The following is a 12,500-nucleotide window of genomic DNA, read 5'->3' as shown; positions in this document are numbered from 1 at the left end:
CACTACACTTGATGATAGTGACACTACACTTGATAGTGACACTACACTTGATAGTGACACTACACTTTATGAGAGTGACACTACACTTTATGAGAGTGACACTACACTTTATGAGAGTGACACTACACTTTATGAGTGACACTACACTTTGAGTGACACTACACTTTATGAGAGTGACACTATGCTTGATTATAGTGACACTACACTTTATGAAAGTGACACTACACTTTGAGTAACACTACACTTGATGATAGTGACACTACACTTTATGATAGTGACACTACACTTTATGAGAGTGACACTACACTTTATGAGGGTGACACTACACTTTATGAGTGACATTACGCTTGATGATAGTGACACTACACTTTATGATAGTGACACTACACTTTATGATAGTGACACTACACTTTGATAGTGACATTCCACTTAATGATAGTGACACTACACTTTATGTTAGTGACACTACACTTAATAGTGACACTACACTTAATAGTGACACTACACTTTATGAGAGTGACACTACACTTTATGATAGTGACACTACACTTGAGAGTGACACTACACTTGATGAGAGTGACACTACACTTGATGATAGTGACACTACACTTTATGATAGTGACACTACACTTTGATAGTGACATTCCACTTTATGATAGTGACACTACACTTTATGTTAGTGACACTACACCTTATGTTAGTGACACTACACTTGATGATAGTGACACTACACTTGATAGTGACACTACACTTTATGAGAGTGACACTACACTTTCATGATAGTGACACCACACTTGATGATAGTGACACTACACTTTATGAGAGTGACACTACACTTTCATGATAGCAACACTACACTTGATGATAGTGACACTACACTTGATAGTGACACTACACTTTATGAGAGTGATACTACACTTTCATGATAGTGACACTACACTTGATGATAGTGACACTACAATTCATGATAGTGACACTACACTTTATGATAGTGACACTACACTTTGATAGTGACACTACTCTTTATGAGAGTGACATTCCACTTTATGATAGTGACACTACACTTTATGATAGTGACACTGCACTTTATGAGAGTGACATTACGCTTGATGAGTGTGACACTACACTTTATGATAGTGACACTACACTCTATGAGAGTCACACTGCACTTTATGATAATGACACTACACTTAATGATCATGACATTACAATTTGATAGTGACACTAAACTATATGATAATGACACTACACTTGATGATAGTGACACTACACTTTATGATAGTGACACTGCACTTTATGAGAGTGACACTACAAGTGTCTTCAACACTTAGCTAGTGATACAGCAACTCTTTAATAGTTGTGTAAGTGTTACATTCTGACATCGTGCTTCTATTTAATGACCACAAATAAAGAATAGTTTGAAATGTTGCCAGTCACGTAAATAACAGACAAATATCTCACCTCTGCTTTCTTTTTGTCAAAGTAGTTCTCACACTGATGAAACATGGAGAGCTTCTCTATCATGAAGCTGCACACTAAATGTAAGATCTCAATCAAGAAATATGTATTTTTAAGAATCGCGTTTATGTTTTGGTCTGGTAAGTTAATTTTGGTTGAAGTCAAATAGATTGATAATATGTTTGTAGCTCATCATTAATAACATCATATAATCCGATTGATGAGATAAGAGTCCAGTTGCCTCCATTCAGTTGTATTTGCGGATAGTAGACACTAAAATAAAAAAAAGTGACGGAATTAACAAGCCGAGTGTTGGTTAATTGATTAAAAAGAATGATTAATTAAGTTAGCAGCGTGAAGGTCGGCGTTGTGAGACATGTTATGTCTCCGTCCGACAGCAACCCAACGATGTCATTTCATCAAATATAGTTCCAGTAAATGAAAGTAAGTGTACCACGTAACCAAGTACGTGTACCAAGTAACCAAGTAAGTGCACTTACCTGCTACTTACTCACAGACGCATGCTGGCGAGGGGAAGCCATACTTGACATCTGTGTCGTCGTCGTAGCGCTTGAAATGTACACCACACGTACCACTGGGCGGGGAGCTCACTAGACTCTGACACTCCGCGTGCGTTCGGGATATACTAAAGTTAAAATCGAGCGCGCTCCGGTTACTCTTGAAACGTCATCACAACGCGCCTTTGTTGTTGGACGGCTGCAAAGCCCCGCTGCCCGTACTCGTCGCAACTAGTTTTCACCAAGAAGACGGCCAGATAGAGTTCCACCATGAGCGTGGGTAGTGTTTAACATCCGTGAAGTATCCCAAAAGTGGGATTAGAAGCAAGTCACGTCGGAGAAGAAGTCCCCTTTTTCTCGAGGAAGTTTGACGGCGCATAGAGGTAAGTGCTAGCCCCCCGTCAAGCTAGCAGATAGCCGCCAAACTTCTCGAATAAAGCTGTCTAATATCTCCATTTGTCATTTTTACCCTCATTATTGCTACATTAGAGTTAATAAACACTTGTGAAAGCGGTTAGAATTAAAGGTAGTTGTCTGTCGCAGAGATATGTCCCATTTATGAGATATGTGTGAGAGCTGTTTATTATTCAATGATGTCAACTGTGTTACAACAGGAAGTGTTAGACATAAGTAGAAACAACTGTGTTACAACAGGAAGTGTTAGAGCGAAGTAGAAACAACTGTGTTACAACAGGAAGTGTTAGACCTAAGTAGAAACAACTGTGTTACAACAGGAAGTGTTAGACCTAAGTAGAAGCAACTGTGTTACAACAGGAAGTGTTAGACATAAGTTGGAAAAACTGTGTTACAACAGGAAGTGTTAGACATAAGTAGAAAAAATTGTTGCAACAGGAAGTGTTAGACATAAGTATAAACACCTGTGTTACAACGGGAAGTGTTAGACATATGCAGAAAAAACTGTGTTACAACAGGAAGTGTTAGACATAAGTATAAAAAACTGTGTTACAACAGGAAGTGTTAGACATAAGTATAAAAAAACTGTGTTACAACAGGAAGTGTTAGACATAAGTACAAAAAACTGTGTTACAACAGGAAGTGTTAGACATAAGTAGAAACAACTGTGTTACAACAGGAAGTGTTAGACATAAGTATAAAAAACTGTTACAACAGGAAGTGTTAGACATAAGTATAAAAAACTGTTACAACAGGAAGTGTTAGACATAAGTAGAAAAAACTGTGTTACAACAGGAAGCGTTAGACATAAGTAAAAACAACTGTGTTACAACAGGAAGTGTTAGACATACTGTATGTAGATAAAACTGTGTTACAACAGGAAGTGTTAGACATAAGTAGAAAAAAACGGTGTTACAACAGGAAGTGTTAGACATAAGCAGAAAAAACTGTTACAACAGGAAGTGTTAGACATAAGTAGAAAAGGGGCATCATTAGACTACATCTTCCTATTCTTCTTCGGACATGTTGTAATTAAAAACTACAAAAAACAATGTGAAATTTATTCTAAACAAACTTTAATAACAACTAGAAGAGACCATTTTTGAAGGAATTGTGTGTGAATGTTGAAGTGAAATGCTGACAGAATGTAGTATGAATGGAAGAATAGTTTGAATGTTGAAGAGCTGACGCTGAACTGAAATGCTAATGAAATATAGGGTGAATGTAGAAATGGTTTGAATGTTGAAATCATTTAAAAGCTGAAATAGTTTGAATGTTGGAATGGTTTCGATGTTCAGAATCAGAAATACTTTATTAATCCCTGAGGGGAAATTAATATTTTCAGCACAATCCCATTCAAGAGCAGACAAACATTACAGGGAGACAGAACAGGATCGCTGACGGGTCTGCCAACTCCCGGCGCCCCTTACAAAAAAGATTTTGAAGAGTTTTAATTTCCAGGAAAACGGAAATTTGGTTTGGAACTTGGGGAAAGTGTTAGTGTGAATGTCCAGGATGAGTGGAGTGTGTTGATGTTGGAATGGTTTGAATAGGTTGAAAAATGTCGGGATTGTGCAACTTGGAAAAATGTCCCATTCATTTCAATGGGAACTTCCTGGAAATTTGGGATTTTGGGGGAAATAATTATTAAGAGCACGAATGTCCTGAATGAGCTGAATTGGTTGGTGTTAGAAATGTTGAAGTAGTAAATGGTATTAGGGAATTTGGGGAAAATCTGGAATTTTTGGGAAAAATCTGGAATTTTTATGAACTTGGAAAACGGGTACCGGTACTTTGAATTTCCAGAATGGTGGAATTTGTCAAAGGTGGAATGGTTTGAATGGGTTGAAGAATGTGGGAATTGTGGAAATTTGAAGAATGTTCCATTCATTTCAATGGGAATTTCATAAAAAGCGGGAATTTTTTGGGAAATGGTAAAAAAAAAAAACTTGAATAGTTTGATTGAGTTGAAATTTTCCAAATCGGTCAAGAAATGTTGAAGTAGTAACATGTTGAATTGAGAAATTGTATTACGGAATTCCTGGAATTTTGGGAAAACCGGGATTTTTTCCAGTTCAAAAAACAACTTGTTTTTTTGTCCTAATTAAGAGGAATGTTTTGACGGTGGAACGGTTGAAGTGGGTTGAAAAATGTGGATGGAGTAGTTGCCAGTAAAAAGGGTGGAAATAGAGCTTTGGAAAACCAGGAATTCTGGAAAATCCTGGAATTTTTTTTAAAGTCCTACTGAAACCCACTACTACCGACCACGCAGTCTGATAGTTTATATATCAATGATGAAATCTTAACATTGCAACACATGCCAATACGGCCGGGTTAACTTATAAAGTGACATTTTAAATTTCCCGCTAAACTTCCGGTTGAAAACGTCTCGGTATGATGACGTATGCGTGTGACGTCACGACGGCAACGGAAGTATTCGGACCCAATGTGTCACCATACAAACTGCTCTGTTTTCATCGAACAATTCCACAGTATTCTGGACATCTGTGTTGGTGAATCTTTTGCAATTTGTTTAATGGACAATGGAGACTGCAAATAAGAAAGTTGTAGGTGCGATCGGTGTATTAGCGGTGGCCTACACCAACACCGGGAGGTTGTGTTGTGTTTGAGCTGGATAGCAGACGCACTACCGTGAGTACAGCTTTGGCTTCCAAACATTTGATCGCTTGCCCGTACGTGCGTGTCGCTATGTGCATGTCACGTACGTAACTTTGGGGAAATATATGTTTCTTGCCGACTCTGATGGCGGCCGGGGTGTCGTTGAAAGCTACAACGCCCGCCGCCGCTCCGTAGCTAAATTAGCTTCAGTTGTTAAGCTTCGCCAAGCTGGAAATTATTAACCGTGTATTTACATGTTCATGGTTTAATAGTATTGTTGATCTTCTCTCTATCCTTCCAGTCAGGGTTTTTTTAAATTTTGTTTCTATCTGCATTTGAGCCTGATGCTATCACGTTAGCTCCGTAGTTAAAGAGCTTCAACGATGTATTGTCGTGGAGATAAAAGTCATTGTGAATGTCCATTTCGCGTTCTCGACTCTCATTTTCAAGAGGATATAGTATCCGAGGTGGTTTAAAATACAAATCCGTGATCCACAATAGAAAAAGGAGAGAGTGTGGAATCCAATGAACCCTTGTACCTAAGTTACTGTCAGAGCAAAAAAAGATACACCCTGCACTGCCTCTCTAGTCCTTCACTCTAACGTTCCTCATCCACGAATCTTTCATCCTCGCTCAAATTAATGGGGTAATCGTTGCTTTCTCGGTCCGAATCTCTCTCGCTCCATTGTAAACAATGGGGAAATGTGAGGAATCCTACCTCCTGTGACGTCACACTACTTCCGGTATAGGCAAGGCTTTTTTTTATCAGCGACCAAAAGTTGCGAACTTTATCGTCGTTGTTCTATACTAAATCCGTTCAGCAAAAATATGGCAATATCGCGAAATGATCAAGTATGACACATAGAATGGATCTGCTATTCCCGTTTAAATAAAAAAAAATCATTTCAGTAGGCCTTTAAGTTGGAAAAATGGTAGTTTGGAATTTCCAGGATGGTGGAATGTGTTGAAGGTGGAATGGTTTGAATCGGTTGAAAAATGTAATAATGGCGAAAGTTTGAAAAATGGCCAATTCATTTTGAATTGTAAAAATGTCCCGGAAAACCTGTAATTCTGGGAAATCTGGGAATTTTTGGAATTTGTCGAGGGAAAGCCCGCAAAGTTGAAGTTTGAAGTTGGAACACTTTGAATCGGGTGAAAAATATGGAAGGAGTAGTCGCCAGAAAAAAGGGTGGAAATAGGGCTTTGGAAAACCAGGAATTCTGGAAAATCCTGGAATTTTTTAGAAGTTGGAAAAATTATACTTTGAATTTCCAGGATGGTGGAATGTGTTGAAGGTGGAATGGTTTGAATCGGTTGAAAAATGTGGAAATGGCGGAAGTTTGAAAAATGGCCAATTTATTTTGAATGGGAAAAATGTCCCGGAAAACCTGGAATTCTGGGAAATCTGGGAATTTTTGGAATTTGTTGAGGGAAAGCCCGCGATTCCCGAGTAGGCTGAACAGTTTGAAGTTGGAACACTTGGAATCGGGTGAAAAATGTGGAAGGAGTAGTCGCCAGGAAAAAGGGTGGAAATAGGGCTTTGGAAAACCAGGAATTCTGGAAAATCCTGGAATTTTTTAGAAGTGGGAAAAATTGTACTTTTGAATTTCCAGGATGGTGGAATGTGTTGAAGGTGGAATGGTTTGAATCGGTTGAAAAATGTGAAAATGGCGGAAGTTTGAAAAATGGCCAATTTATTTTGAATGGGAAAAATGTCCCGGAAAACCTGTAATTCTGGGAAATCTGGGAATTTTTGGAATTTGTTGAGGGAAAGCCCGCCATTCCCGAGTAGGCTGAACACTTTGAAGTTGGAACAATTGGAATCGGGTGAAAAATGTGGAAGGAGTAGTCGCCAGAAAAAAGGGTGGAAATAGGGCTTTGGAAAACCAGGAATTCTGGAAAATCCTGGAATTTTTTAGAAGTGGGAAAAATTGTACTTTTGAATTTCCAGGATGTAATGTGTTGAAGGTGGAATGGTTTGAATCGGTTGAAAAATGTGAAAATGGCGGAAGTTTGAAAAATGGCCAATTAATTTTGAATGGGAAAAATGTCCCGGAAAACCTGGAAATCTGGGAGTTTTTGGAATTTGTCAAGAGAAAGCCCGCGATTCCCGAGTAGGCTGAACAGTTTGAAGTTGGAACGCTTTGAATCAGGTGAAAAATGTGGAAGGTAGAGCGCGCCAAAATCTGGAGAAGAAGAAGAAGAAGAAGTTGTTGAATAATAAATAGATGAATTTTGGTGTAGAAAACCTTTGGAGCATTCACACAATAACGTTACTAGCTAGTTTGTTATCTGTATTGATGATTGGCGACACATTTCTTACTTTTACATTAGATAATTAGTGGCATTGTATGCACATGTTAAACATAACCTAACATTTGATGAATAAACTAAAGAAAAAGGTAGCTCTGGGGTTATTTCCAAATGAAAGCATGTAGGTTACCAATACTCTCAGAGAGGCTGAGCGTTACATTGTTTATTTCCATCCCCTAGAGAGGACACATGTCGTCTGCCGCAGAGACTGTGGAAAATGCTTCCATCATCTCCGAGAGTGGCACCCATGACGGGAACCGTCTGTGGATAGGCAACATCGACCCCAAAATCACAGAGTAAGTAAATGTCCAGTGTGGTATTATGTCACTGCAGTGTTTACTAACTTTGGGGGGAAAGATTGTCAACAATCAGTGGACGACGTGGCATAATAAATAACTACGTCAAGCGTCCTCAGAAGTAAACACAAATCCACATTTCACCGCAAAGCTAACAAATCCGACTCCAAACGCAGAAAGCTGCCAACTTTGAGCAGCGTGAAAGCGGCGGACGGCGAGGCTGATGTTTGGCAGCCTATGTTGTAAATCCCAAACTTTGCTTTCTAAAGTCTCCCGGAGAGGCACTGCATTGTGTGCATGATTGATGAACTGCGTGTGTGTAGTGCGTGTGTGTGTAGTGCATGTGTGTGTGTTGCAGGCTGAGACTGAGCAGACGGCGCTGGGGTGTGTGAAAAAGAGGCATCAAGGCGTGGAGGCTCAGCAAAAGTGGGCAGCCATCATTCTTCACCCACCTGCCCTGTTTACTCTCTCGCTGTCAGCCTGGACCTCTGTTTGCGTTTTTTTTTTTTGCATTATTGTTTGTTTATTTTCTATCATATTCACGCAACCTTATGACAACAGCCCCAAAGTACATAGTTGGGAGCTTGATGTGGACTTTGTTCGTACTCGGGTTGTTTTTGCATGCCTGTTGGTGGGCTTGTGCAGAACATACACGCCGTAGCTCTGGCGGGCGTCTAGACAGGCGTTTCCTTCCCTTTGCTTTGCTATGCTCTACTCCACTTCTGTTTAAGTAGCCACCGGTTCGCCGCATGGAAGAAAAACATGAGAAATGCCCCTGGTTGCTGACTGAGAAGAGGAATTAGCTCCTGTTTTGTTTGTGAGCTTTTAGACCTGCAGTGCAAGAGCACAATTATTTGCCAAATTTTTCTTAATGATATTTTAAACGTTAATTGATTTATGGCAAATATATACTGTAAATTCTGGACTTTTTGCTTACGCTTTGTACCCTGCGGCTTTTAAAACGGTGCGGCTAATTAATGGATTTTTCTTCGCTGACGGCCATAAAGTAAATCGTTTTTATTAAACAAATGCAAAAGCACTGAAATTGTTTGTTATTGTTTTTGCTGTGGCGCTATCTTTTGGACACATCCGCTCACTACAGGTGCTGCTGGCTGAATGCCTACAGTTTTTCCTGTCGTTTAAAGCCTTGAACCGGAAGTAAGAGTGCCGTTTCGTCTTTCTAATCGACCATAGCGTTTTTACGCATATGGATTCTTCGTTCATCACTCCTAGCAATGTTAGCAAGTTTTACAATATAACTAAAACAATTCTTACTTACTAAACCGTCCCGTGTGTGATGTCTGTAGGAGTGTTTTCATGCTTATTTGTACGTGTTATTGTAATGTAATCAAGCTAGCGTCATTAGCAGTAGTTACAATGCTAACACGAATGTCTTTGTTAGTATTATTAACTTACAATGGCATTCTTTTTGTATTGTTTCACTTTCACAAATTCCTCAGTAAATTCACCAAAACGTCACCGTGGAGTTATTGAGTCTGTTTAGCTGATTGGAGAGCTAGCTTGCGCAGCTTGTGGGTCCAACTGCAATGACTTCTGTTTTGTTTGATCGGCCGTTTTACTGCCGTGTTATAGACATCATTTGGAAACAATTAATTTACAAATGATTTCTGTGTAAATAACTCATTTCACAACGTGTATGTCTGCGACTTATAGTCCGGTGCGGCTAATATATGGAAACAATGAAAACTTTTTTTTTTTAATTAAGTGGTTGCCGTTTATTCATCCAATTTCTCTATAGTTCGGAAAGCACAGTATAGTATTCCCTCTGTTCCTTTCAGTAGAGCTCCAAATCGGCCTTGATTGCCAGGACATGTCCCCTCATAGAAGATCCATCTGTACTCTTCTTACTGGGCCATTTCAAAACAATTAATTTTGTGTTCTTGGGGATTTGCTTTGCAATTTTTATATTTTATACATAAAAATGCAATGAACTGCAAAAATCGGGCGTGAAGGAAGACATGTTCATGTGTGTGAATGTGGAGTGAATGAATGATAGGTTCTCTCTTTTCTGCGCGCTTTGAGTGTCAAGTGTATAGAAAAGCGATATATAAATCGAATGCATTATTATTATTTATGTGGGCTCTGTACCGAGGATGTCGTTGTGGCTTGTACAGCCCTTTGAGACACTTGTGATTTAGGACTATATAAATAAACATTGATTGATTGATTGATTGATTATTGTTATTGTTATTAACCGGAGAAATAAACCATAAAAACTGTACAGTGTTTATAATGTAATCATAATATATAGTAATCACCATTTAAAAGAATATATATCTTTATTTCTCATTGCTGCAGAATTGTACTGTAAGGTAAATAACTTTATCCTAAATAAATAAACTAAAACAAAAAAAAAGGGCTTATTCCTGTAAGCAAAAAAAATGTTTCCGCACTATTTATATCATTAAAGTAATAATTTGTATTTATTTAATTAAAAAAGTAATTAATTCTGACCACATTAAAGTGCCTTTTTCCCCCAGTTTGAAATAGAGGTGGGACATTGTCTTTATGGCATTCTCGCATGTGCGTGCCTGTTGATGGGCTCATATTGCCCATCCCACACCAGGACATTTGGCTTTGTAATCCTTTTGTTTGTCCTCCTCATTTTTCTTACATTGCGGAACTTCTCCCGGTGAGTCGCGGCCGCTTTCTGTCCGTGATTCGCAGAGACGAAGATTGTGGATGACTGAAAAGAGGGCTCACTGCGTTCAGTTACTATCACATTTAAAGAAACGTGCTGAGAGCGATGCACAGAGTGAGACCTCGATAATTATGATTGGCCAAAAAAAAGCTCCACCTCTTGCGGTTATTTATCACACTAATAACAACATTTGTGAGGATGAATCTTATTGTCCCCAACTTTCCATCTCTTTGGTCCGTTCTGGTGGACACTAAACTGTGTTGTCATTTATCTGGAAGCAACTCTCTTCCTCTTCCTCCCACTACCTGGCTTCTCACCTCTCCGTATCCTCCACCTTTCACCCCGCCGCCAACATATTCCCTGTCTGAACTTTACTCTCCCACCCTTTCCTCCACCCGCACCCCCCTCCCTTTCCTCCGGTGCTTTTTACTGCTCCCGTGAGATAGGCAGTCCATTGTGGTTCTGCCGCGAGTGTCCAAAAATGTTCTTGGAGTGTCTTGCATTGTAAACGCGCCCGCATTTACGCACACAGCCACTGTTTATATTTTGTATTTTTAACTCTGCCAAGGAGGCATCGGCCCCCCCCCCCCTTAAAGTTAGGTATTTTCCAAGTGCAGTGGAACCTCCATTTACAAACTTTTACATGGAGCCATTTACAGTATGCCTTTGTGGACAAACACACTTTTTATGTCGGGCCTGTAGTCTAAAAGTGGAACCTCGATTCACGAACGCCTCTACAGTCATGGCCAAAAATGTATGCACCCCTGCATTTCTGTCAGATAATGCCGCACTTCTCCCAGAAAATAGTTGAAATGACGAATGCTTTGGTATTCACATTTTTATTTATTTTGTTTGCATTGGAACAAGACAAAAAAAAACACCCCGAAAAATCCTAATCTGATATTATTTTACACAGAAGTTCCAAAATGGAGTAGACAAATTGATTGGCACCCTCAACTTAATATTTGGTAGCACACCCTTTGGGAAAAATAAGTGAAATCAATGGCTTCCTGTAAGCATCAATGAGTTTCTTACACCTTGCTACTGGAATTTTGGACCACTCTTCTTTTGCAAACTGCTTTAGGTCTCTCAGATTTGAACTTTTCCCAACTGCTGTTTTTAGATCTCTCCACAGATGTTCTATAGGATTTAGATCATTGATGGCCACTTCCGAACTTTGTCTTAAGCCATTTTTGTGTGCTTTTTGAAGTATGCTTTGTCCTGTTGGAAGACCCATGACCTCTGACAGAGACCCAGCTTTCTGACACTGGGCACTACATTATGCCCCAAAATAGTCCTCAGATTTCATGATGCCATGCACGCAGTCAAGGCATCCGCTACCAGAAGCCCAGAACATCAGTGAACCTCCACCATGTTGACTGTAGGGATGGTGTTCTTCTCTTTGAAGGCCTCATTTTGCTTTCTGTAAGCAGTGTGATGATGTGCTTTACCAACAAGCTCCACTTTAGTCTCACCTGTCCACAGGACCTTCTCCCAGAAGGATTTTGGCTTCCTCTGGTAAGTTTTTGTCTTGCTTTTTTATGTGTCTGTGTCAGCAGCGGGGTCCTCCTGGGTCTCCTAGCCTTTTCATTGAGATGATAGTGCGAGCTGACACTGTTGTACCCTGTGTCTGCAGGTCATCTTGAATTTGTTTGGTCCAGGTTCTTTATCCACAATTCTAACAATCCTTCGTTCATCATTTTTTCTCTCCTGTCCACATCCAGGGAGGTTAGCTACAGTGCCATGGACTTTAAACTTCTTGTAGACACATGAACATTTGGTCAGATTCAAACACCGAACTATCTATTAAACAAGACAAGAAGCAAGGAATCAGGCAGAGACAGAGTTAAATTTTGCTCATGAGGAATAACGTTTGGGGCTGCACACTCAGTTACTGTCTCCCACCACGCTCTGAGGGGCAGTCCCACGCGCTCCTCTATTTATTCGGGAGTTCCCTAGTTAACATCACTGAGGCTGCATCTAAGGGAGTGGTCACACATATCACGCGAGCAGCTCAGCACGCACAATACGTGATTATTCCGAACGGAATGTGCTGGGGCCTTGTGATTTCGCCTTGTCTCTGCTTTGTTGTCGTCTTATCTTCGCTGAGGTACTTGAAGTCCGTCCTTGGCTGTTTAGCAGGCAGAGTCTGGAAACAGAAACTGCTGCTGCGAGACAACTTGCAGTGGAAGATAACAAGTTGTGTGCCTTTGCACGGAT

General features: G+C 39.9%; 3 protein-coding genes across 5 annotated transcripts in view; 2 read left to right on the top strand and 1 right to left on the bottom strand.

The window, feature by feature from the left end:
* The window catches only part of mrrf (mitochondrial ribosome recycling factor), a 45,317-nt gene extending 43,207 nt beyond the window's left edge, over nt 1-2,110 (bottom strand). The window contains exon 1 of one of the 2 annotated variants that reach the window (XM_062057135.1): nt 1,959-2,110. The gene's annotated coding sequence lies outside the window, so the exon portion shown is untranslated. Of the gene's footprint in view, nt 1-1,461; nt 1,930-1,958 lie in introns of those variants that run through there. The other variant, XM_062057136.1, reaches the window with a different exon arrangement.
* Nucleotides 1-12,500, top strand: part of si:ch211-243g18.2 (uncharacterized protein LOC559906 homolog) — a 237,527-nt gene that overhangs the window by 68,633 nt on the left and 156,394 nt on the right. The window lies entirely within an intron of this gene.
* rbm18 (RNA binding motif protein 18) overlaps nt 2,131-12,500 on the top strand; it is a 29,707-nt gene continuing 19,337 nt past the window's right edge. The window contains exons 1-2 of one of the 2 annotated variants that reach the window (XM_062057138.1): nt 2,131-2,359; nt 7,503-7,618. In XM_062057138.1, the coding sequence (XP_061913122.1) occupies nt 7,512-7,618 (107 nt within the window). In that variant the 5' untranslated portion in view covers nt 2,131-2,359; nt 7,503-7,511. The remainder of the gene's footprint in view (nt 2,360-7,502; nt 7,619-12,500) is intronic. The other variant, XM_062057140.1, reaches the window with a different exon arrangement.

The sequence above is a fragment of the Entelurus aequoreus genome, linkage group LG08 (genome assembly GCF_033978785.1).
Source record: "Entelurus aequoreus isolate RoL-2023_Sb linkage group LG08, RoL_Eaeq_v1.1, whole genome shotgun sequence".
Taxonomy (NCBI): Eukaryota; Metazoa; Chordata; class Actinopteri; order Syngnathiformes; family Syngnathidae; genus Entelurus; species Entelurus aequoreus.
The sequence above is the reverse complement of the archived record's forward strand: the minus strand, read 5'-3'. Positions and strand labels throughout refer to the sequence as shown.